The 22,435-nt window shown below is 37.2% G+C and overlaps 2 protein-coding genes across 2 annotated transcripts; one reads left to right on the top strand and one right to left on the bottom strand.

The window, feature by feature from the left end:
• Positions 1–11,570: 11,570 nt before the first annotated feature.
• On the top strand, positions 11,571–12,522 carry LOC125079954 (olfactory receptor 51H1-like). Its single transcript, XM_047693701.1, is given in 2 exon segments — positions 11,571–12,049; positions 12,051–12,522. Coding segments are annotated over 2 exon segments (951 nt in total).
• A 4,827-nt stretch (positions 12,523–17,349) lies between these two features.
• LOC125079651 (olfactory receptor 51H1-like) lies at positions 17,350–18,306 on the bottom strand. Its single transcript, XM_047693456.1, has one exon. The coding sequence runs from the start codon at positions 18,304–18,306 to the stop codon at positions 17,350–17,352; it is 957 nt and encodes a 318-aa protein (XP_047549412.1).
• Positions 18,307–22,435: the final 4,129 nt, after the last annotated feature.

Below are 22,435 nucleotides of genomic sequence, written 5' to 3'. Positions count from 1 at the left end.
GAAAGTTCTACTGAAATTTGAAAAATTGGTCCTGTAGACTACAGATTTAAAGAATATCAACATTCTAGGTGACCTCTTGACAAATCTTAGATCCAATTGGATTTGTGGGCCTCTTACCTATATACTGCATAACATGTGTCTCTACATACTTTTCTCTGTCTTTGCCTCTTTTCTGGAAACTTGAAGAAGAAAATAGCTTTAAAATTAAAGACTCTGGAAATGGATCACCTAGGTGTAAATCCTGACTCTGTGACCTTGAACAAGTTACTTAATAATCTCTGCTTTATTCCTTATCTCTTTAAAATTAAAATGAAAATAATAGTATCTACCATGGGATAGTTAAAGATCACTGAAAAGATCAATAGGGCATTTAGATGAGCACCAGGCAGAGAATCAACACTCAATAAAGGGTAGCTGTAATCAGTGTTCATCTGCTATCTATAAGTTTTGTAATGTTTGGTTAACTGTGAAAACTATCCCTCAAGATGTTTATAAGCCATGGAATCTATTAATATGCTGATAAGTTTATCTACCTACCCATATATTAGTTATATATTTTGATCAAATTCTATATTACCTAAATCTCTCCATCCCTCAGCCAGTTTAGCCCAACACTGAAAATCTGTGGCTTGCAGATAATGACTGTTGCAGTGTTCAAGATGGGAAATTCTATGGATCTGTGCTCAGTGATTCTGCACTTAACTGTGAATGCTTACATAAAGGATATATTGGAAGCAGGTGCTAGATAAACCAGAGATGAAAGAGTGATATGCTAGTAGGGGTCATGAGTAGTAACTATCAATAAGAGGAAGAAAATAATAAGGAGGTGCGCCTGGGTGGCTCAGTGGGTTAAAGCCTCTGCCTTCAGCTCAGGTCATGGTCCCAGGGTCCTGGGATTGAGCCCCGCATCAGCCTCTCTGCTCTGCAGGGAGCCTGCTTCCTCCTCTCTCTCTGCCTGCCTCTCTGCCTACTTGTGATCTCTGTCTGTCAAATAAATAAATAAAATCTTTAAAAATAATAATAATAAGGATAATTGATTCTGAGGCACCAGAACCCTAAAAGCAACACCACACTGACCATCTGAGGAGCTCAATCCCAAAGACCAGCACAGTCCTTCCAGAATTCAAGATGAGGATTACAAACTAGGCTCTTTTATTTATTCTTTTTTTTTTTTTTTTTTTTTTTTTTTTTTTTTTTAATGAGAGAACAGGGGATGGAGAGGGAGAGTCAGAGGGAGAGAGAGAATTTTAAATAGGTTCCACACCAAGAGTGGAGCCCCACATGAGGCTTGATCTCACAACCCTGAGATCATGACCTCAGACCTTTAACCAACTGAACTACACAAGCACCCCCAAACTAGGCTCTTGATTCCTTAAGATCTAAAGAACACAAAAAGAGCTTTTCATGTTTAATTAATTTATTGATTAATGGCTTCATATTTGTCAAATGCCTATTACGTACTAGGCACACCATGGTAATCAAAGGACCAAAGGAGCAACTTCTTTCCTTATCAAAGAACATATGAAAAACAAGAGCAGAAACAGGAGTGGAATGTGTGCCTGGGGTTGAATGACAACATGTTTTACAGAAGGGTCAATATGTCCAGCTTGTATGCCCAGCTGGACTCAGCCTAACTCTGTCTCTGTCAATACCAGTGACAGACCAGGGACAGAATCAAACCTAAACTTTCCTCACAACAAAAGGTCAGGAGCTTCTGCAGCTCATGAAGCATATGTGGGGCTGGAGGTGGAGAAGAAGATAGACAACAGAAGTCTTTCTTTTCTATCACTATGGAACTACAGTTCAGTGCTCTTTTCCACCCAGGCAGCCAAGTGGAAGAGCTATTCTCTGAAGGACAGGACTGAACATAATATACTCTTTATTAAAGTGTCTGAGCTACAGGCTGAAGCACAGTTCTAGCCCCTTGGATTTGTCCTTTGCAGGAGCCATGCACTAGTCTTTCACTTGGGGAAGGAATATATTTGCTGTTTTCCTTGAGCTAGGACTGAGGGAAGGACAAAAATTTGCAGGCTTCAGTTTCTCTAATTAGCCTTTAGTAGAATAACAAACTCACCAATGAATTTTTCATATGTACAGTTCAAATTGTTATTTCTATTTTAATGAAAAAATGTAAAGGAAATGGAAAAATAATTCTTGCTGAAAAAATTCTTTCTGCAACTGAGGATTCTAGGCTCTTTATAGATATATAGAAATCATGAGCAATCATTTTATATGATGATGTAGAGAATGCAAAAGATAATAGGCAGGCATTTTAAATTATCTTACTCCTTTAATAATAAAAAAATCTAATATTTATTAAATGCTTATTTATGCTCCAGCCTCTGTTTTTAGCTCCTTACATATACTATCTCTTCTAATGACTAAAAAAAAAAATTTCTTATGAGAAAAGAACTGTTGCCAGTATGCATGAGTAAAACAAGAGTCAGAGAAGTTAATTAACTTGACTAAAATCCCAAAAATAAAACTTAAATCCAGGTGCTCCAAACATTATCCTATGAGGTTCTATTTAGTCCTATAGGAGATGATAAGCTTTTAGCCACAGGGACAACTTCTGTCATCAAATTCAAAGCCAGGACCAAACAACACACTGGGCTTAAAAGACCCGACTTCCTCCATGCCCACCATTCTGTCCTAACCTCTAAATATTTCTCTATGAAGATAAAGATAAAAGATATTTCTCCATAACTACAGTCCCCTCCATTCTGTGAAAGCATCCTCAGAGAAAGCACTACCTGGGCCTCAGTGTGTCTCCCAACTCACCCAAAGCCTAGTCTGGGAGATGAGAGTCGTTTCTGATGCTGGCCCCCATAGCAGTACAGCCAGAGATTTAAAACCAGCAGCATCCTAATCCAGAATTCCCTCTGAAGTGATCCTCTAGAGGCAAAGAATCAATTTCCTGGAGATGTCCCCAGGGCCAACAGCTATAATGACTAAGGCTTCTGGGCATTTTGGTCTTCTTTGTCTTGATCTCAGAGGACCTAGTTTTCCCTAATTTAAACCTGGGATGGCAACCATCCAAATACAGACTTCACCTCAGTCCTGTGTGAATGGTGGTACCTCACTAGCTATACCAAAATGCAAATATACTTTAGTGCCTAATCTTTAACATTGTCTCTAAAAGAGAGAGAGAGAGGAAGAGAGGAAGGAAGGAACAAAGAAAAAAAAAAAGCCAGCAAGCAAGAAAAAAAGATAAAATGTAAAATAAAAGCTCATTCATGAATACACATGCGTTCTAGTTGGGATTCTCTCATTCCTTCCTCAGCTTCCCAGTAAAGCCTTTCAGTGCTGTGGTCTGTAGTCTCTGTTTCCATGTACTTCCCATCCTATTTGCAGTTCACTCTAGTGAGAGTTTTTTCCCATACCACTGAAAGCATCTTTGCAGGTGTCTTCAACGGCCTGCTTATTGTTAAACCCAGAGAATATTCCTCACCCCACTCTCCTTTCAGCAGGATTCAGAACAGTGGAAAATTGCCTCCATATTAAGTTACTTTTATTACTGATTTTTCTTTTTCTTTCTTCCTTTTTTTTTTTTTTTTGGTGACACCACATTTTCCTCCTGTTTTAATTTCCACTCTTCAATATCCTTTAATGGCTTATCTTCCTTCTACATCACTAAATGTTAACATGCCACTGACTTGTTTTTTTGCCCTATTCTTTAATCCCCCTCTCACTGAATGATATTATCAAATCCTATTGATTTAATCTCTCTATATTTCGATTACCCTCAAAAGCATATCTTCAGGCCTGAATTCTGTCTTGAGCTCCAGACCAATTCCTACTTGATCATTCCATGTGGATATCAAATAGGAAACTTAAAATTTCCTTTTAAGGAAGGAAAAGGAAATACTTTTCTTTAAGGAAAGTATTCAGTGTAGTGAATAATGTAAAACAAAAACAAAACTTCTTTCTATGTGCTCATAGTTAATTTTAATAAATCACACTAGCCATACCACAATCCACCCAGTTGCCCAAACAAAAATTCCAGATCTTTTCTTACTTTCTCCTTTATATTTAATCCCTTACCAAGGACTATTGAGTCCAAACCAAAATATATTTCACATACTTCAAATTCCCTTCATCTTCACTTCTATCATGCCAGCAAGGTTACCATGACCTCTTGTAGAATAAAGCAATAGTCTCCTTATGATTTTTTTAAAATTTGCTCTTTTATTTGTTTTACTTTGTTATGGCATGATTTATAAATCATAGAATTGATCTGTTTTAAGGATACAATTTGATGAGTTTTAGTAAATTTATATAATTGTGAAGCTATTATCCCAAAACAGTCTTAAAACTTCCATTACATAAAAAGACTCCTTGATGGTGGTTTGAGGTCAGCCCAGGGTTTGTCTTCAGCTCCAAGAAATCAGAGATATGCTCTCTATTTTTATAGTTTGCCTTTACTAGAAATTTCATATAAGTGGAATCATAAAATATATTGTCTTTTGTGTCTGGCTTCTCCCAGTTAACATAATGTTTTGAGTTTTACACATGTTGCTAAATATATTCATAGCTTGTTCCTTTTCCTTCCTGAGTAGTATGTCATTGTATAAGTAAAATATATTTATCTACTCATTTGGTAGTTGAAATACATTCGGGTTGTTTACCACTTTTGACTATTATGAAAAATGTTGTTACAAACATTAGCATATAGTCCTTGTATGGACTTGTTTGGGCAGATGCCTAGAAAAGGAAATACTGGGTAGTATGGTAGGTGTTTCTCTAATTTGGAAGAAAATGCCCAGCTGTTTGTGGATGACCCATTTTATACTCACATCACCAATGCATTAGGATTCCAGTTTAATGTAACTACTGATTTGGTTAGATTTACATTTGTCATATTGATATTTGTTTTTTATATGATTCAGTCTTTTTTGGTTCTTTTCTCCTTTATTGTATTCTATCATGTTAAAGATTTTTATTGTACTGTTTTAAGGGTTGACTGCCTTTTTTTCCCCCCAGAACTTTGAATATGCCATTTGACTGCTTTCCAGCCTCCTTTTTTTTTTTTTCCCTGATAAAAAGTCAGGAATTATTTCAAGCTTTTTAGCCTGTAACTTGATTAGTCATTTTCTTCTGCCATTATCAGTCTTGGGTTTTTGGCAGTTAGATTATGATGCTTCTATGTGTTAATATCTTTATATTTATTCTAATTAAGATTTCTTGAGTTTCTTGGATGTGTGAATTTTTAGTTGTTAAATATATAAAGTTTTTAACATTGTGTATCTTCAAATATTGATTCTGTTATTTTGCTCTCTTTTTCTGGACCTACCAATATACATAGGTTGGATTGTCAATGTTGCCCCACAAATATCTGAGACTCTGTTTTGCTTCAATATTTTTTCTCTATATTATTTGAACTTGAGACTTCTCTATTTGTCTTCAAGTTCACAGATTTTTCCTTCCCCTTCCTCAACTCTGCTGAATCCATGTATTGATTTTTTTTTAACTTCAGTTTATTATAATTTTTAAAATTCTTTTCTTTCTTTCCTAAGGTTTCCTTTCCTATATGGAGTTCCCTTATTCATTCAATAATTTACCATTTGTATTTTCTTTAATTACTTGAACACAATTTTCTTTAATTCTTTGAAGGCATTTGATTTTTTTGAATGATTTGTCTGCTAAAATCAACATGTGGGTCCTTTAGGAGTCAGATTCTATTAATTACTGCTTTTCTTTTTTTTGGTTCAAGCTTTCCTATTTCTTTGAAAGTCTCAGAGGTTTTTTTGTTTTGTTTTGTTTTGTTTTTGTAAGTTAAATGTCTTAAATATTATACCATAGCCACCCTAGGTTCTTAATTGTTTTTTAAAGGGTTGCTGTGTTTTTGTTATTCTTTTCTTTGTGTTAACTTTTAGTAACTTGTCAATTTAAACTGTGGCATTCACATTCCCACAAGAAATCTCTCTTGCTAAGTACAGCCACTGATATGTCTTCTCAGATAACTTTTATTTCATTTATCAGCCTGACTTCTAGGAGTTGCCCATGTGTCTGCCCATCTTGGTGACATGCCAATACACCTTAAGCCAGAAACACTTTGGTGATTGATCTGCATGTTATATGGGAAGCATGCTTATTCAATTAATTCTCAAATACCCAATTACTTTTGCTTTCTAGCAGGTTTTCTTAGGTTTCACCAACATGTTTGTAGTTTCTTAGAAAGCCAGTGGTGCATACAAAGCTACTGAGCCCTTCCATGACAATAATTTCCAGGTTCTCACTGTTGAATTTCTCTCTGGAGCCCTAACTGCAAACTGAAACTACCGAAGTTGTGTTTAATTCCTAAGAAGTTTGCCTGTTTTAGCTACAAAGGCTCTTTTTTTGCCTTTTCTCTCCACCTCAAGTTGAGGCTGCACCCTGGCAGTACCGCTGTTGGTTTTTAGTAGACTCCAACCTGGTAAAACTACTCAGCAAAAAAAAAAAAAAAAAGGCAAGGGTGAGAGAATGGCGTCCTTACCTGAGCTACGGCAGAAACACCTTTTTCTGATAGAAAACACGACATTATGTCTGAAGCTGATATAAATAGCCAAGAAGAGGGTAAAAACTTTATGGTAAGGAAGAGTGATAAAAAAAAAAAAATTGTTGCAATGTTGTTCTTGAGGAGACACGGGAAAAATATAGTGCAAAATTGGAAGAATTGGCTTTAGGAAAGAGCATGAATATTTCGTCTAACTTATATAAGGTAACCGAGAAATTAGCATACATTTGACTCTCCTGGTTAGGCGAGTAAATGTAATTTAGGGCACTGGATATTGTTTTCTGATTGTTTCAATTTTCTTAATGAAGTAGGAAGTGAAGTCAGCAACAAAGAATAAGGATTTGGGTAAAATGTAAGGGAGTAGGAGAAGAGTCATTAAGTATAATCGAAAGCACAGAAGGAGTTATGTGAGTTATTTGGTATGAGTCATCATGGTTGCCTGATTTCCTCTAGCACACTGGGCTGTGTAAACTCAGATGGTGACATTAAGGACTAGCCGGACTTAACCAGAAGTCCTTTATAACAGATGACAAGGGAATGTTGAATGAATAGGAGATTTCATGACTTTCTCTAAGATCAAACAGCTGAAAATTAAACCTGGTTTTAAGCAAGGTATATCAGACTTCAAAGACTCTACTCTTTCTGCTAAACTTTGCCATTTTGTATCTGGAAAGGCAGATCCTTGATAATGTAGAGTTCCAGATAAGAGGAAATTCTGATTGTTAGGATAATCTGGAAGTCTATCTGGAAGAGGTTAGGCTACAAGCAGCATCAATTTCTATAGATATGAATGAGGCAAATCATAATGTCCTCAGAGGAGTTAAGTCACCAGTTAAAAGACTCAGAAAGTTTGCACCAAGCACTTTGTGTGTGTGTATTTCTGTTTATAAAAGTACTTGTAAGAGATTGGAAAGCATTAGCACTCTCACAAACTTGAAAATCCTTAAGGGCAAATACTTACTTTGTCTTTTAACTCCTTACCCTTAATGGTTTGGGATGCTTAAAGATAGTTTAAAAAGAATAAAAACTCATCTATAGAAATTATACATACACACATATCACATGTAGGATCATGTAAAACTAATAAATATATAGACAGTCATGGATTTCTAAACATAGTCACAAACTCTTATATAATAATATACAGAAACACTTATCATAAAGCACTGGTTCTTAATGTTTTTTGAATAGGTGGTCTCCTATAGGTTGTAAAACATATTGGGAAAGAAATGGGTTTAGAAATAAAAAATGCAATAAAATAAAAAATACAATAAAACAAACTTCTATAATACATTCTCTAATGTGCCTGGGAAAAAAGCATCATCATAAGAATTATTTATATCTGGCTTTCGTTTTCTGCTGTTATATGTAAATATGCCTATGAAGGAAAATAAATGAGATCAAAAGGGGCATGAAGAGATGATGGATAGGGTCTGTGGATAATTTAGGGACCCAATACACAAAAGCACACATTGATGGAATAACTAGCTGTTTCTATAATTTAGAGAATTACCTCAACAACGAAAAAGTATCATTACAGAAAAATTCATTAAAACAAATTAAAGAAGTTATATTTAATAGATTTTAAAAACATCTCAGGAAATCAAAGAATACAACAAATTCAGAGAACTTTGTTCTCTATGTTTCTGATGAAGAGTCAGGCAACTCTTCTCTCCATTCCAGAACAACAGTAGACTCCAGCCCTATTTCAGGGTAAATCACAACACTATGTCATCATTGAAACTGAGACTGGTTTTGGAGTTAGAAGACCTGGATCAACATCCGGCTGGAATCCTAGAACTTATTTAGTGGTTCAACATGAGGCAAATTGTTTTTTATATATTTATATTTATTTACATATTTAATATGTATTTATTACATATACGAGGTTTTTTTTATATAATATGAATGCGTGTGTGTGTAAGAGAGAAGAAGTTTCTTCTTCAAACTTGGCTGACAGAGTGCAAATAAAATGAAAAAAATTTTGAGATTTGTTGGCAAAAGAAGGGACAGTTTGACAGATGAAGGAAGGGTTTGGACTCCTTAAGGAAATCATGACAGAATAGCCCAGAGGCTAACAATACCCCTGAGGGATGTTTTCAGAGGAGTTGTGAAATTGTTACAGAGTTGTGATAGTTCCAGACACCCCCAGAGGTTTGAGAAGTCTTCATAAGAGCTCTGTTTGCTAACCTCAGTAAAAGGAAGGAAGCCAGATTAATTCTGAACTGAAGCACAGAGGTTGATACAGGTAATAAATTTAATCTTAAAATATTTTTACATGCCTTCTACATGGCAAGCACTGTGTGGAATTATTTATGTACATTATTTCATTAGATCATCATTGAAATTCTAGTGAGGGAAATGATAAGAGCAGATGACAAGAGTCTAAGTAAGAAAAGGTGGGAAAAATAAGGATACATGTTGTTATTAGGGACAGGAGAAGACATATACCGCAGGGGAGAACCTAGTGCATGGAAAGAATGAAAAGAAGATCAGATGGAAATACAGGAACTGGGGGCTAGAAAAAGAGGGTGCTGAACGTTAGAGACAATGAAAAAGAGAAAAGAGAGTAGAGATAGGAATGAGGAAAAAAGAAGATGAGGTAAAACACATTTGGATAAAGAAAAACGGTCAAAAGCACTGGAAACAATCGGGAAAACAAGAATCATTATTTCCATAGAACAACTGTGCTTCTACAGGCCCTGGGGAACAATATCAAAGATTTTTCAAGTCTTTCCCAGAAAAACATCCATGTGGAATGAGTGAACTGGTTCTTCCCTAGTGAAAACCATCAGAATTGACTGAGATGAGGGATCAGCAGACCCAAACATGTGAAGGACTCTCCCTTAACATGGAAAGAATTTTAAAAGCCCCTTCCTCAAGGAGCAGCTAACGGGTTAGAGAGACAACGCAAAGTGCTTTGTTTAGATCTGAGCATTCTAATATATTGTGAGAGAGACCTGGAGTTTGTTTGCAGCACATAACACAACCTTTGTAAGTGGACCACACCATCTCTCAGGGATTCCTCGATGTCCAAGAGATCAGAATCTCTTCAGATCAGAATCTGAAAAAAAAACAAAACAAAACATTTTCATAGTGCTGTAAGTGGACCACACTATCTCTCAAGGATTCCTCGATGTTCAAGAGATCAGAATCTAAAAAAAACAAAACAAAACAAAACAAGACAAAACTTTTTTATAGTGCTGTCTCCCAAACAGCAATTCCTCAACTCACAGCAACACAGGAGGAAGGAGCAGAGAAGCCTACCTGGTCATGTGCATATGGCAAGTTCTTGAGATTTTTCTTTCTCCTTTCCCATAAGAGGCACCAAGGAGAGAACAAAGACACCATGATATCTTTCAAAGGCTCCTCATTTAAGGTTTTTTTTTTTCATCTGTGCTATTTTAGAAAAAGATTTTTCTATTGGTTAATGATTCCCAACCCACATGCAAAAGATCAGGGAGGAGATTGAGAATTTGTAAGACTTCTGAAAAAAAAAATGATATTCAATCACCCACATTAATTAATTTATTTTTTCATTCCTTCATTTAACACATTAACACAACAACACATATTATTTTATTCCTTCATTTAAGCAGATACTAATATATGCCTAATATGTGGTCTATTAAGTGATGAGCATACAACTATTCCTTTCTTTCGGGGAGTTTAACTTCTAGCAGGCAAGGTGGGTATTAAACAAATACTCATGCAATATTTAACTATTTCCACTTAGGAGAAAGAAAAGCCCAGAATGTGAAAACAACATAGTTATGACTTAAGGACTCTTAAATCACTCTGAGAACTTGGAAAAGGGTTACTTGGGAAGGACAGAAAGGCTTAGATAGGCAAAGAGGAACTGTTGGAGAGGTGAAGAAAGGTGTAAAAAAAATATGTGGAAATCCTCTATCAGAAAGTATCTCAGTGGGATCCAGGCACTTAAACACTGCAACTTTGGCTGGACTGAAGAGACCAAAGGGGAGAGATAGGATGTGAATTGGTGTGGGAGCAGTAGATAAGAGTAGAAGCTGAATTGTGCTGTTATCTTGAGGGCTAAGGAAAGGATTTGAGACTCTGTTCTAGGTACAATATAAGCCCTTAAAGGAGCCTTTGCTTGTGATGAATAAATCATACTCCAAATCCAAAAAGTTTATTCAGGCTTCAGAATGAAGAATTACTGGCATGGGCACTACACGATGGAGGATAATCAGGGAGCCTGGGAGAAACGGGTTATACTATGTATTGACTGTACAAAAGACAGAGGGGATACTTATTTCATGTTTTGGAGGCAAGTGTGAAATTGGTTAAACATTGGTTTGATGAAGGAAGAGGTTTTAAGAATGACCTCAAGTTTCTGGTACATTAGGTGACTCTCAAATTAAAAATCCTGTAAGTGGCTACTCTCATATCCTATGTGTGGTTCTTTCTGGGCCACCTTTATTACGGGTTCCTTGCTACTTTAAAATGAAGTTATGCAATGAATCTTGGAACACTGAAAAAATAAAATTTAAAAAAATTTAAAAAATAAAATGAGGTTATGGAAAATTATAAATTATTAAAATTTATGAAGATTAAATATTAATTTGAAGAGTTTTATCACTAATGTGTTATTTACAAATGTTGGCCACTATAAATACAGTGACACAGATGCAAAGGCATGTGGAAAAATACACACACACATATGTATACTGTATATACGTGAGCATATAAGACTATATGTGTGTGAATATACACACAGATTTGTATGAATACGGGCTTGTGATGGCAGTGGAATTGTGTGTAGGTATTTGTGTGGTAGTAGTGGTGTGAGTTTAGTGGGTTTTTTTATTATTTAGCAAAATGCCTTACACTATTAAGCCCTTGGGTGCTGCTGCTTCATCTTATGTGATTATCTAGGAAGCAAAGGGACAAAGTGATACAAAAACCTCCTAGACTCTGTTTTCAACATAACTACCCCCTGCCACTGTTTCTCTTCTATATTCATTAAATCATTTACCTATCTTCTATGAAAATATATTTTCAATTTAGGAGCTACAAGCCAAGTGGGAGAGTCGTTTCCCCCAACAGTAACAACATGACAATGAACTCAAATGCATCACAGGCCAACCATCACAGTTTCATTTTAATAGGTATCCCTGGGATGCCAGATAAAAATGCATGGATGGCCTTTCCCCTGGGATTTCTCTACACACTAACTCTCCTGGGAAATGGTGCCATTTTGGTTGTCATCAAGGTAGATGAGAGCCTCCATGAGCCTATGTACTACTTCCTCTCCATCTTGGCTTTCACTGATGTTAGTCTCTCCATGTCCACCATGCCCTCCATGTTGAGCATCTTCTGGTTTAATGCCCCTGAGATTCCCTTTGATGTGTGCATTACATAGATGTTTTTCATCCATGGATTTGGAGGGGTAGAATCAGGAGTTTTAGTGTCCATGGCCTTTGACAGATTTGTGGCCATCCAAGACCCATTACGCTATGCTTCTGTCCTCACCCTTGGCATCATTGGAAAGATTGGAATAGCTGTCCTCATCCGGGCAGTCTGTGTAGTCTTCCGTTCCCTTCCTTATAAAGCGGCTACCTTTTTGCCGTTCCAATGTCTTGTCTCATTCATACTGTCTCCACCAAGATGCAATGTGGCTAGCCTGTGCCAGCACCCTCATTAACAGTCTCTGTGGACTCATCATAGTCATCTTTACATTGGGGCTCGATGCCCTCATCATTCTCTTTTCTTATGTGCTCATCCTAAAGACTGTGCTGGGCATTTCTTCCAGAGATGAAAGGCTCAAAGCCCTCAACACCTGCTTCTCTCACATCTGTGCTGTGCTCCTCTTTTATATTCCTTTCATTGGTGTCACCATGATCCACAGATTTGGAAAGCATTTGTCACCAGTAGTCCACACACTCATGGCCAATATCTATCTGTTACTCCCCGCTGTACTCAATCCCATTGTCTATAGTGTGAAGACCAAGCAGATACGAAGGCGGATCATAAACATGTTCCAGAGGAAAGTGAACAGGACCTAGGGAAATGGAGTCAAGTATAAGGTGCAGCAGTTTCAGCAGTTTCAATGCAGCCAAATTATGTACATTTAGTAAAATGCAAGGGTGGGCAAGGCTTGTGGGTGACGATACAACACTGGTCATTCTTGTTCTGTATATACTCCATTTTGAAATGTACACATTTCGATATCTGGTATCACATACAAAATCTAATTTAATTAAACTATAATTTTCTTCTTTTAAACTAGAGATGAGCATCAATAATGATAAATTATCACCTGCTTATCTAGATAACACTTATGGGTATTTACTCATTTAAGATGAAGTAATATTCTTTCTTTAATTATCAATTAAATAATATTTACATAGAGAAGGATTCTGGAAGCCCAATAGCACTACTGAAGTGTTGGGTCTCTGAGATATTGTTTTGTTTTGTTTTTTCTTTAAAATAGAGCAAAGGAAACTGTTACAAAATCAAATAGCATTTAAGTTTTGGTATTTATGGAGTAAAGAGTACCAATGACAAAATTAAAACAGACACATCTGTGGTTACTTAATTTACTCCTTTTCTTTTAAGGAATATCACTTCTTTACAGATTTGTAGTAGTCCTAGTTTTCTATCACATGCTTAGTAGAATAATGGGTGTTTTGTCTTTACTCTTTTGACCCAGTATGAGTAAAGTATATTTTGCTGTGTACTAGAGGATCCAACAAAACTTGACCAAGTAAAATTACTCCTGGGCATTTTATGAGGACTAGTGAAAACTTTCAGCACTGGGAAAAAGTTTAAGAAAGCAGTGAGGGTGGTGGGTAGGGAGATGGGGTAACTGGGTGATGGACATTAAGGAGGGTACTGGATGTAGTGAGCACTGGGTGTTTTATGCTACTGATGAATATGTAAATATTACCCCTGAAACTAATAGTATACTCTACATTAATTAAATTTAGTTTAAATAAATTTTTTTTTAAAGTAGTAAACACATGTGTTGAGGATGAGAATGTCAAATGCAATGTGTCTTTGCATTGATGCTGGTGCCTGTTTTAAGTATTTTATTAATCATGAAACAATGAATTTGCTGGGAGGATTACTTCTTCTTTCAATGAATATGCATTTAACCCTAATGAAATGCCAGTCATGATGCTAGACCTGGAAATACAGAGGAAAATGTACTAATTTACTGCTTAATCCTTGGCACAGTTCTCTGAAAAGAAATATATATACAAGTCAAGTAGGTATTACATTTCAGTATCACATTTATTAATAGTAATGGATAATGCTATTTGCCTTTAAATACCTTTTTAAAAAAAGATTTTATTTATTAAGAGAGCAAGAGCAAGCAGGGGGATGGGGCAGAGGGAAAGAGAGAGAGAAAGAATCCCAAGCAAGACTCCACACTGAGGATCCCCTCACAAGGCTCAAGCTCTCAACACCGAGATCATGACCTGAGCCGAAATCAAGAGCTGGACACTGAGCTAACTGAGCTACCTAGGTGCCCCTGCCTTTATATATCTTAATATCCTTGCAACAATCTTTGAGAGTAGGTGTTAGCAACATTTTATACATGGGGAAATAAGTTTTAGAGTAGTTAAGTAACTTGCTCAAGTTAAACAGTTATTAAGTGTCAGAACTAGATTTAAATTTGGATCTGTTGATTCTAAAGCCTGTAAAGTGAAACTTAATCCATGTCTCAGGGTTTCCTAGGCTTGCAAGCAAATTCCATGAGGAGGGAATGAAGCAGTGATTCTAAGATACAGCTGCATGAGAGAGAAACTAGTAATCAATATTGTCAAAACCTTATGGAAGAAGTTCATCTGGCCAAGACAGAAGTAAACAATGGGAATTACTTGAAAATGGTTGGTTGGTATAGAAGGCAAATATCAGCCAAGGCCTCAGTATCGATACTATCTAAGTGAAAAGCATGAATCCCATAAAGGACACTTTATAATCAGTTAGCCTACAAGGAGAAAAAAAATATATAACTTTGATATTTATTTAAATTGTCTCAGTCTTCAAAAATATTTATTTTTCTTAATGTGTTACTGTATACAATTATTCAATAAATAAATATAAAATATAAATGTATTAGGGATTGTCCTTTTTTCTTTTTTCCTTATACAGATATACAACCAAAAACTTGAAAACTACCACTCCAGACTAAGGATACAAGAGAATTACCATGAGAGGTCTTTACAAAGTTCACATACTGTGATTAAAGAGGCAATTAACTGAAAGTGCCCTTTGAATTCCATTAATCTTTGATTCTCTGGTGGGGCCATGAAGTGGCAAGATCAAAAGTCTAAATTCTTTACCGGCAATCAACTCACATACTCCACATATTCACTGTGCAATCCCACCTCTGGCTCCTACAGTCTGGCTTTTGTGCCCATTAATAATGGAAGGTATGTTTTCCATGGCTCCAATCTCTTTCTAACAAATCAAGTATTTTCCACCTCAACCCTCCCTCAGTTTAGATTATTTGGGCAAATTACAAATATTTACCATCCCCTGCTTTTTAATCTCTTCGCTGATTTCATGACATCTCACGTGTCCTACTGCTACCTCCTGTTTCTTCACCTGCTTTCACTTCATCTCCCACAGGATGTGGGTATTTCTCAGTTTCCCCCATGTCACTCTACTACCTCAGTAAATCTCTTCTGCTAAGATGACATTCACGCTAATGGCTTTAAAATACAACCCAATAGATCTCTCTCTCTCCTTATTCTCTCCCTCGTGATCTAATTGTTTATTCTTAATTGCCCTTGCATAATCTCTATGTGGAATCCTTTTTTAAAGATTTATTTATTTATTTGAGACAGAGAGAGAGAGAGAGAGAGAGAGAGAGAGCGCACATAGAGGGGGAGGGGCAGAAGGAGAAAGAGATCTCAAGCAGAACATGGAGCTCAGTGTAGGGCTCCATCTCACAACCCTGAGATCATGACCTGACCTGAAATCAAGAGTCGGACGCTTAACCAACTGAACCATCCAGGTGTTCTCACTCTTGTGGAGTTTTTTTATACACCTCAATTACCTAGAATCTTAAACTCTTGCTCTTTCCCACAGTAACCACATTCTAGTTCTTTTTTTAAAGGTATAAACATGCTCCATTTATACTACATTCAAAAAATACTGACACATAATTCAGAAACTCAGTCCTTGATTCTTTCTTTGATTTGTGTGTGTCATTGACACCCACAATAATCAGTCTAGTTAGGTCCTCTTGCAAAAGTATGATACAGTTTTTTGGTCGAATTATGGAGTAGAATGAGAAAAGAAACTTTGTAAGGAGGAAGAAAACAACACAGGAGACAATATGTCAAACTACATGTTTAACTACATCTTAAAATAAGCTGTCATAGAAAAATTTAATTTGAATTATTATGTAGCCATATGTCTAATTCAAACACATAGGATAGATATTCTACTTAAGAATAAAAGATGAATCTTATTTTTTTCTACTAAATCAGTATTTTGCAAATTGTATGTGGTAAATTAATTTTGAGCTTTTTTTTCTTAATTCACTTCAATCCAGCCCATTCTCTCCCTGCCCCTCTAACTGGGCCTGCTTTTCCTCCCCTCATCACACCAGAAGCCACAATCACACTCCAAGTACACCCTGTTTGCCTTCCTGGGAAACCCCACATTCTACCCACTCAGATCAGGAAAAAGAAATTGCACCCATACAATTTTATTGTATTGTATACAAAACCATGTGCTTTGGTGGCACTGCAAAGTCAAATTGTTATAAAAATTTTCAAATTTTCTCCCTTTCCTTACTTGCCTCATCACAGGCAGGTAACAGACAGGGCATGACACTTTCCCTCAAAGGGATGCTGTAATACCAAATAAAATAACATGTAAAAGGCTTTGGCACTGTGTCTTTTTGCTTAGTGGTCAATCTACAAATACAAGTTCTCTTATTCCCTTATCTTCAATATTCTTAGACACTCCTTATAATTACACAGAACCTCATGTTTACCAATAGTTGTACTCATATGATTAAACTTAATTTCATAAACATAATTTCATAACACTGGATTTCCAGTTAAGAGAATACCTAGTGTCACACACAGAAAAGCTAAACTTTACCCTTAATCTTTTCATCTCAAGTTATACAACATAGTTGGCCCCTGCTCCATTGTACACATTTATATTCGTAATCCTAAAATTTGATCATTTTTCTGATTCATGTTTTAATAAAGTATTATCCCCAGGTGTTCTCTTATTATTTAATGAGTATAGTTCATTTCTCCCCTTTTAAGCAAATGGAGGTCATTCCTAATTCTTGAGTGAGAACGTTAAATTAATTTGGTGAGCTTTAATTTAAAAGGTGTTGAACTCATGGCCTATTTGTGTTCAGAAGAGTTATTTAAAAATTGAATTAATAATATTCCCTGCCTTCAGCTGTTATATGCCAAAAATGCAGGGCTATAGGACAATACACTGAACAGTTCCTATAAATGTCACTCTTCTTATACTAAGCAAAGAACAACTTGGCACAGGAAAAGGAAAGTATGCTCTGAGAGCAAGGAAATCTCTCTCTTTTTTTAAGATTTTATTTATTTATTTGACAGATAGAGAGATCACAAGTAGGCAGGGGTGGGGGGGCAGGGAGCAGACTCCCCCCTGAGCAGAGAGCCTGATGGGGGGCTCTATCTTAGGACCCTGAGATCATGACCTGAGCCAAAGGCACAGGCTTAACCCACTGAGCCTCCCAGGAGCCCCAGCAGAGAAATCTCTGTTTTGTCCAACTCAAATCACACAGAAAACATGAAAAATATAAACCTTTATTTCTCATAGTCATAATTGAACCTTTACAGAATAGATTTCCTTCTCTCTCAAACTGGCAGAACTTAACCCTCTGCAGTAATCTTGCTTTGAACAAATATTTGGATGATTTTCTTTCGTATCTCCTTGATCTTCACAGTATAGACTATAGGGTTCAGCACAGGGGGTACAAGAAGGTAAGCATTAGCCATGAGGGCATGAGTCAGTGGTGAAATGTGCTTTCCAAAACGATGAATGACAGACACCCCAATAAGTGGAACATAGAAGATGAGTACAGCACAGATGTGTGAAACACAGGTGTTGAGTGCCTTCAGCCGGCCCTCCCCTGAGGCAATAGCCATTACTGTTTGGAGTATGAACACATAGGAGAGGAGGATGGAGACGGAGTCCGAACCCTTGGTGAAGATGACAGCAATGAGGCCATAGAGACTGTTGACCCGGGTGCTGGCACAGGCAAGGCGCATGACGTCTTGGTGGAGGCAGAAGGAGTGGGAGAGAATATTGGAGCGATAGAAGGGAAGTCGTTTGATGAGGAAAGGCACAGGAAAGACCACACACACTGCCCTTGTCAAGATGACTGCCCCTGTTCTGCAGACCACACCATTGGTTAGGATGGTGCCATACCTGAGTGGGTTCCAGATGGCTACCACCCGATCAAGGGCCATGGCCACCAGCACGCCAGATTCAATGGCGGAGAAGGTGTGAATGAAGTACATCTGAACAAGGCAGGCATCAAAGGCAATGGACTTATGGTTAAACCAGAATATGCCTAGCATAGAGGGCAAAGTACAAAGGGCAAGCCCCATGTCTGCCAATGCCAGCATGCACAGAAAATAGTACATGGGGATATGCAGGGATGATTCAGACTTGATGGTAGAGATGATGACACCATTGCCGAAGAGAGCAATGACATATATAGCACCCAATGGGAATGCCATCCAGTAATACTTTTGTTCAAGCCCTTGAATTCCAGTTAAGACAAAGTGAGGGTGTTGGAAGTAAGAGTGGTTATTATCTGCCATGAAGCCAGTGTGACACAGGCATGAGGAGGGTGCTTGTGGGATCCTGATGGGTGACTTCCTAAAAATACAGCGATATAGCAATATGTTAGAATCTGACTCCTGGGAGTGAAACAATTTTATTTTCACATGGGTGGGGAGGGTATAAGAGAGGACTGAATCCCAAAATTACTATTCCACAGTGTATCCTGTTGAGGAAGATTCTACTGGCTGAGGGGAAAAAGACTCACCCAACTACAAATAAGTCACATTCACATTTACTTTTGCATCTCTTATAATTTTTTAATAATTTGCCTTCTGCTCCTCAATTCTTGAATATTTTATCTCCAGGCTGTCTTTATCTCTGGCTGACCCATGCTCATGATGAATCAAAAATCACATTGTAACTGCTTTTGAAGTCTCCTACAAGATCCTCTTTGAAAGATTTCTGATTCATATTTCTCCAGCCTTAGCCAGATATTTTCTCTCTTTCTATCAAACATCCATTTCTTCACACTGCTCTTATGAGAAAGGGCTAGCTATTCGTTCAAATATCTGGCCTATTAGATTGCCAGTATACATTTCTTTCCAAAAACTATTATTTTAGTTTTTGTGATTTTTTTTAAAGAGTTTATTTATTTGACAGACAGAGATCACAAGTAGGCAGAGAGGCAGGCAGAGAAGGGAGGAAGCAGGCTCCCCGCTGAGCAGAGAGCCAGATGTGGGGCTCGATCCCAGGACCCTGGGATCATGACCTGAGCCGAAAGCAGAGGCTTTAATCCACTGAGCCACCTAGGCGCCCCTGTTTTTGTGATTTTTGAGAAATAGAATGTTATATTTCTCAAATAACTGGAATAAAAACTGGAAAGGAGAGAAACATTTAAGAGGTAGACAAATAGAGGGGAAAATAAAATAAGGTAGAGGGAGGGAAGGAGAGAAGAGAAAAAGAATAAATAAAGAAAACAGAGATTCAAAGAGCATCAGATGTAAAAGTTTATCTATTTCACATTTTACTAATAAAAAAGCTGAAGCCTAGATAAAGAAACAACTTACCCTCAGTCAAATACCTGCTAGTAGCAAAGCAGATAAGAGAGAGGGAAAGGCACAACCTTGCTGAGGAATATTATAGTTAAGTGCCATGGGAGTTTGAGTGTTCAAGTAGAGAAGACCAAGTCAAAGTTAGATCTCTTGGCCAAGGTGCTTACTCCCTAATATTGGTCCTTAGATTTTGTTCTTTACCTATGTTGCCCAGGATCTAGAAAACAGGAGGAGTTCAAGCTTATCTCCTAAAGATTAGGCTTTTAGATCCCAAGTTCTTCCTTTGAAAGTTAATCTAGCCCTGACCCTCCACGGTTCATACTGCCACATATATGGGAAAACAGACTAAATGTTCTGAATCTGCCCCCAGGCTACCATAAGCTAATGGCCTTGTCATATATCCTAAATTGTAGGAGCAGGTGAACAATAAAATAAAACTAAAAAATTCTCTCGTATGTGAGTAACAGCAAACAAACAAAAAACACACTTCCACCGGTCTAGGGAAACTTCCAAGTTATCTAGGCAATGTAGGATATTTGTAGATGATAGAATAAGATTAGGACTGGCCTTCAAAGGAAAGGCTGACTCTTCATTATACCAGGATGAATGATAGCTACAGAGAATCTGAGGAAACAGGAAAACAGAAAAACCCTCCTGATGTAGAGATTAATTATAAGCACACCTCACTTGACAGTAGAGCCACAAACTCTCTTATCAAGGAGGAAATTCCCAAACTGCAATCATTCGAGGGTTCTAAATGGAAGTAATTTTAAAGTCCAGTGTCTAACCAATATAGAAACAGTTATCCAGTATTCTACAGGTGACATGTATCTTCTGCCTACATTAGTTCCATCGACTGGGAAGTTCCCTACACTTTAAGGCAATTCATTTATCAGAGAATCAGCTATCTATCCATCTCGTAGAAAAAGGTGACCTATTACAATGAGGTTAAAGAAGTTATCTTCACATCTTTCCCTTTAAGGTGTGAATGAGAAAGAGGGCCAGAACATAAGTTATGGAGTGCTTGGGTTGGAGAAAAGAGGACAAAGGAAAGATAAAGGGATAGGAGAGAAGAGGTTGGGAAACAATTAGAAACTTCAGTGATGGTATCTTAAAACAGTCTGTTGATAGGCCAACTTTTTCCTCTGATTTGTCTCTAAAACTTACCTAGTTTCTGAGAATGTCCCTAACTGGAAGAGGTCTTGAGCAGCCTAAGACTCGCCTGGCAAAACCATTGCCACTACCCACATGAGGACTTTTATTTCTTGCACTGCTCCAAAAGTCCTCCTCCTACTACACCATGGAGAGTTTCATGGGTCAATGAGCAGGGTTATTCCCTGGAGCTTCTGAGATTGAGGAGGTCTCCCCAGGGCTATAAAATTACCTCCTAGATATTCATGTCTGGGATATGAGATAGTATTGAGAAGTCTAGTAGAAAAAGGTGTCTGTTTTTGTGTATGTGTGTGGAGGGGTTCAGTTTCAGAGGCTGTTTATTGCTCAGTCATGGTCTCTCAAGGCCATCTTAGCCACCTCGCTCTTTCCACACTTAGAGTGATAGTTGCCTTTATTTTATAAAGCAAAATAGGTGACCGAGAAGACTGTCAAAGCAAAAAGCTCTGTTCCTGCCTCTGATGACACCTACCCAGAAATAGAAAAATTCTTTCCCTTCAATCCTTTAGATTTTGAGAGTTTCGACCTGCCTGAAGAACACCAGATTGCACACCTCCCCTTGAATGGAGTGCCTCTCATGATCCTTGATGAGGAGAGAGAGCTTGAAAAGCTGTTACACCCGGGCCCCCCTTCACCTCTGAAGATACCCTCTCCACCATGGGAGTCTAATCTGTTGCAGCCTCCAAGCGTTCTGTCGACCCTGGATGTTGAATTACCACCTGTTTGCTATGACTTAGATATTTAAATTACTTAGCATTTAATAGTTTGTATGTTTTGTATTAATAAAGCAACTCTTTAACAGAAAAAAAAATAACAAACAAAAATATCTCTAAGAAAAGTGACTCCAAGATTTTCCCATTCTATTTTCCCATGAAATCTACAGTCGAAATGACTCCCACAGTGAATGAATTTTTCCTGATGTTTTATCCGCATTTTTCAGTTTTCAGTATCAACCTGATAAATCCAGCTATGCACTGTGCGAAACCTGACTAGATAAGGAAGAAATGCTTATATAGAAAGAGCTTCATAGACTAAGCTTTCTTAATCAATTGCCATTATCTATACAATAGTCCCACAGTAATTTAACATTAATACAGATTACTCTTCAATACCACAGACTCTCAAAGTATTCAGTTCCTTAATAAAATAAAATTCATTTCTACATACTATGATCATTCTTTTAATACTGTTTGGAGTAATTAAGCTGTGGAATTGCTCTACTTGAAATAATTTAACCTCTATATTCCACTGCTCATTACAAAGGTGACATTTTGCAACTTAATCCACTCTTACTCCTATTTTTCATCTATACTGACAAATAGTTTTGTGTAATTGAATCACTATAATTTTATTCCAATCTCTCAACCAAAATGTTTTAAGAGAATCTCAACCAGGCTCTACTCTCAGTGTGGAGCCCTACACAGGGCTCAATCTCATGACCTGAGCCAAGATCAAGTCAGATACTTAACCTACTGAGCCACCCAGGCGTCCCTGTACTCTGATTTATTTTCACTTTCTGTCTATTCGTCAGAACAAATATAAAACTAAACAATTACTATCTCTCCTTTTAAATTTCAATCTCATCAAAGATGAAAATGGATAGAGGACACTGACTATGCAATAGGTCAGACTATATGGTTTTATAGATTTAGAGAATCTATCTTCCATTAATTATTTCAATTCTCTTTAATTGGATATTAATACCATTCCTATCAAAAGCAGTTTCAAATATTCACATTTCCAACCCCCTCTGACTCAGTCTTTCTCTCAGCACATTCTATAGCAAAACCGTTCCCCTACTCATTCAAAAGAATTGTGATGATTTGATCTAGTCTTTCTCAGTACCTTACCTCTCTTAGCTACTTCTTGAAATATATCCACACCCATCCTTTCCTTCCCAGAGTTCAAGTAAAATTGCCTCTTTCCAGTTTCAATATTAACCCTA

The sequence above is a fragment of the Lutra lutra genome, chromosome 10 (assembly GCF_902655055.1).
Source record: "Lutra lutra chromosome 10, mLutLut1.2, whole genome shotgun sequence".
NCBI classification, from domain to species: Eukaryota; Metazoa; Chordata; class Mammalia; order Carnivora; family Mustelidae; genus Lutra; species Lutra lutra.
The sequence above is the reverse complement of the archived record's forward strand: the minus strand, read 5'-3'. Positions and strand labels throughout refer to the sequence as shown.

What these genes read in the sequence shown, in the direction of transcription:
- LOC125079651 (XM_047693456.1), bottom strand. Translation starts at nt 18,306, where the DNA reads ATGGCAGATAATAACCACTCTTACTTCCAACACCCTCACTTTGTCTTA.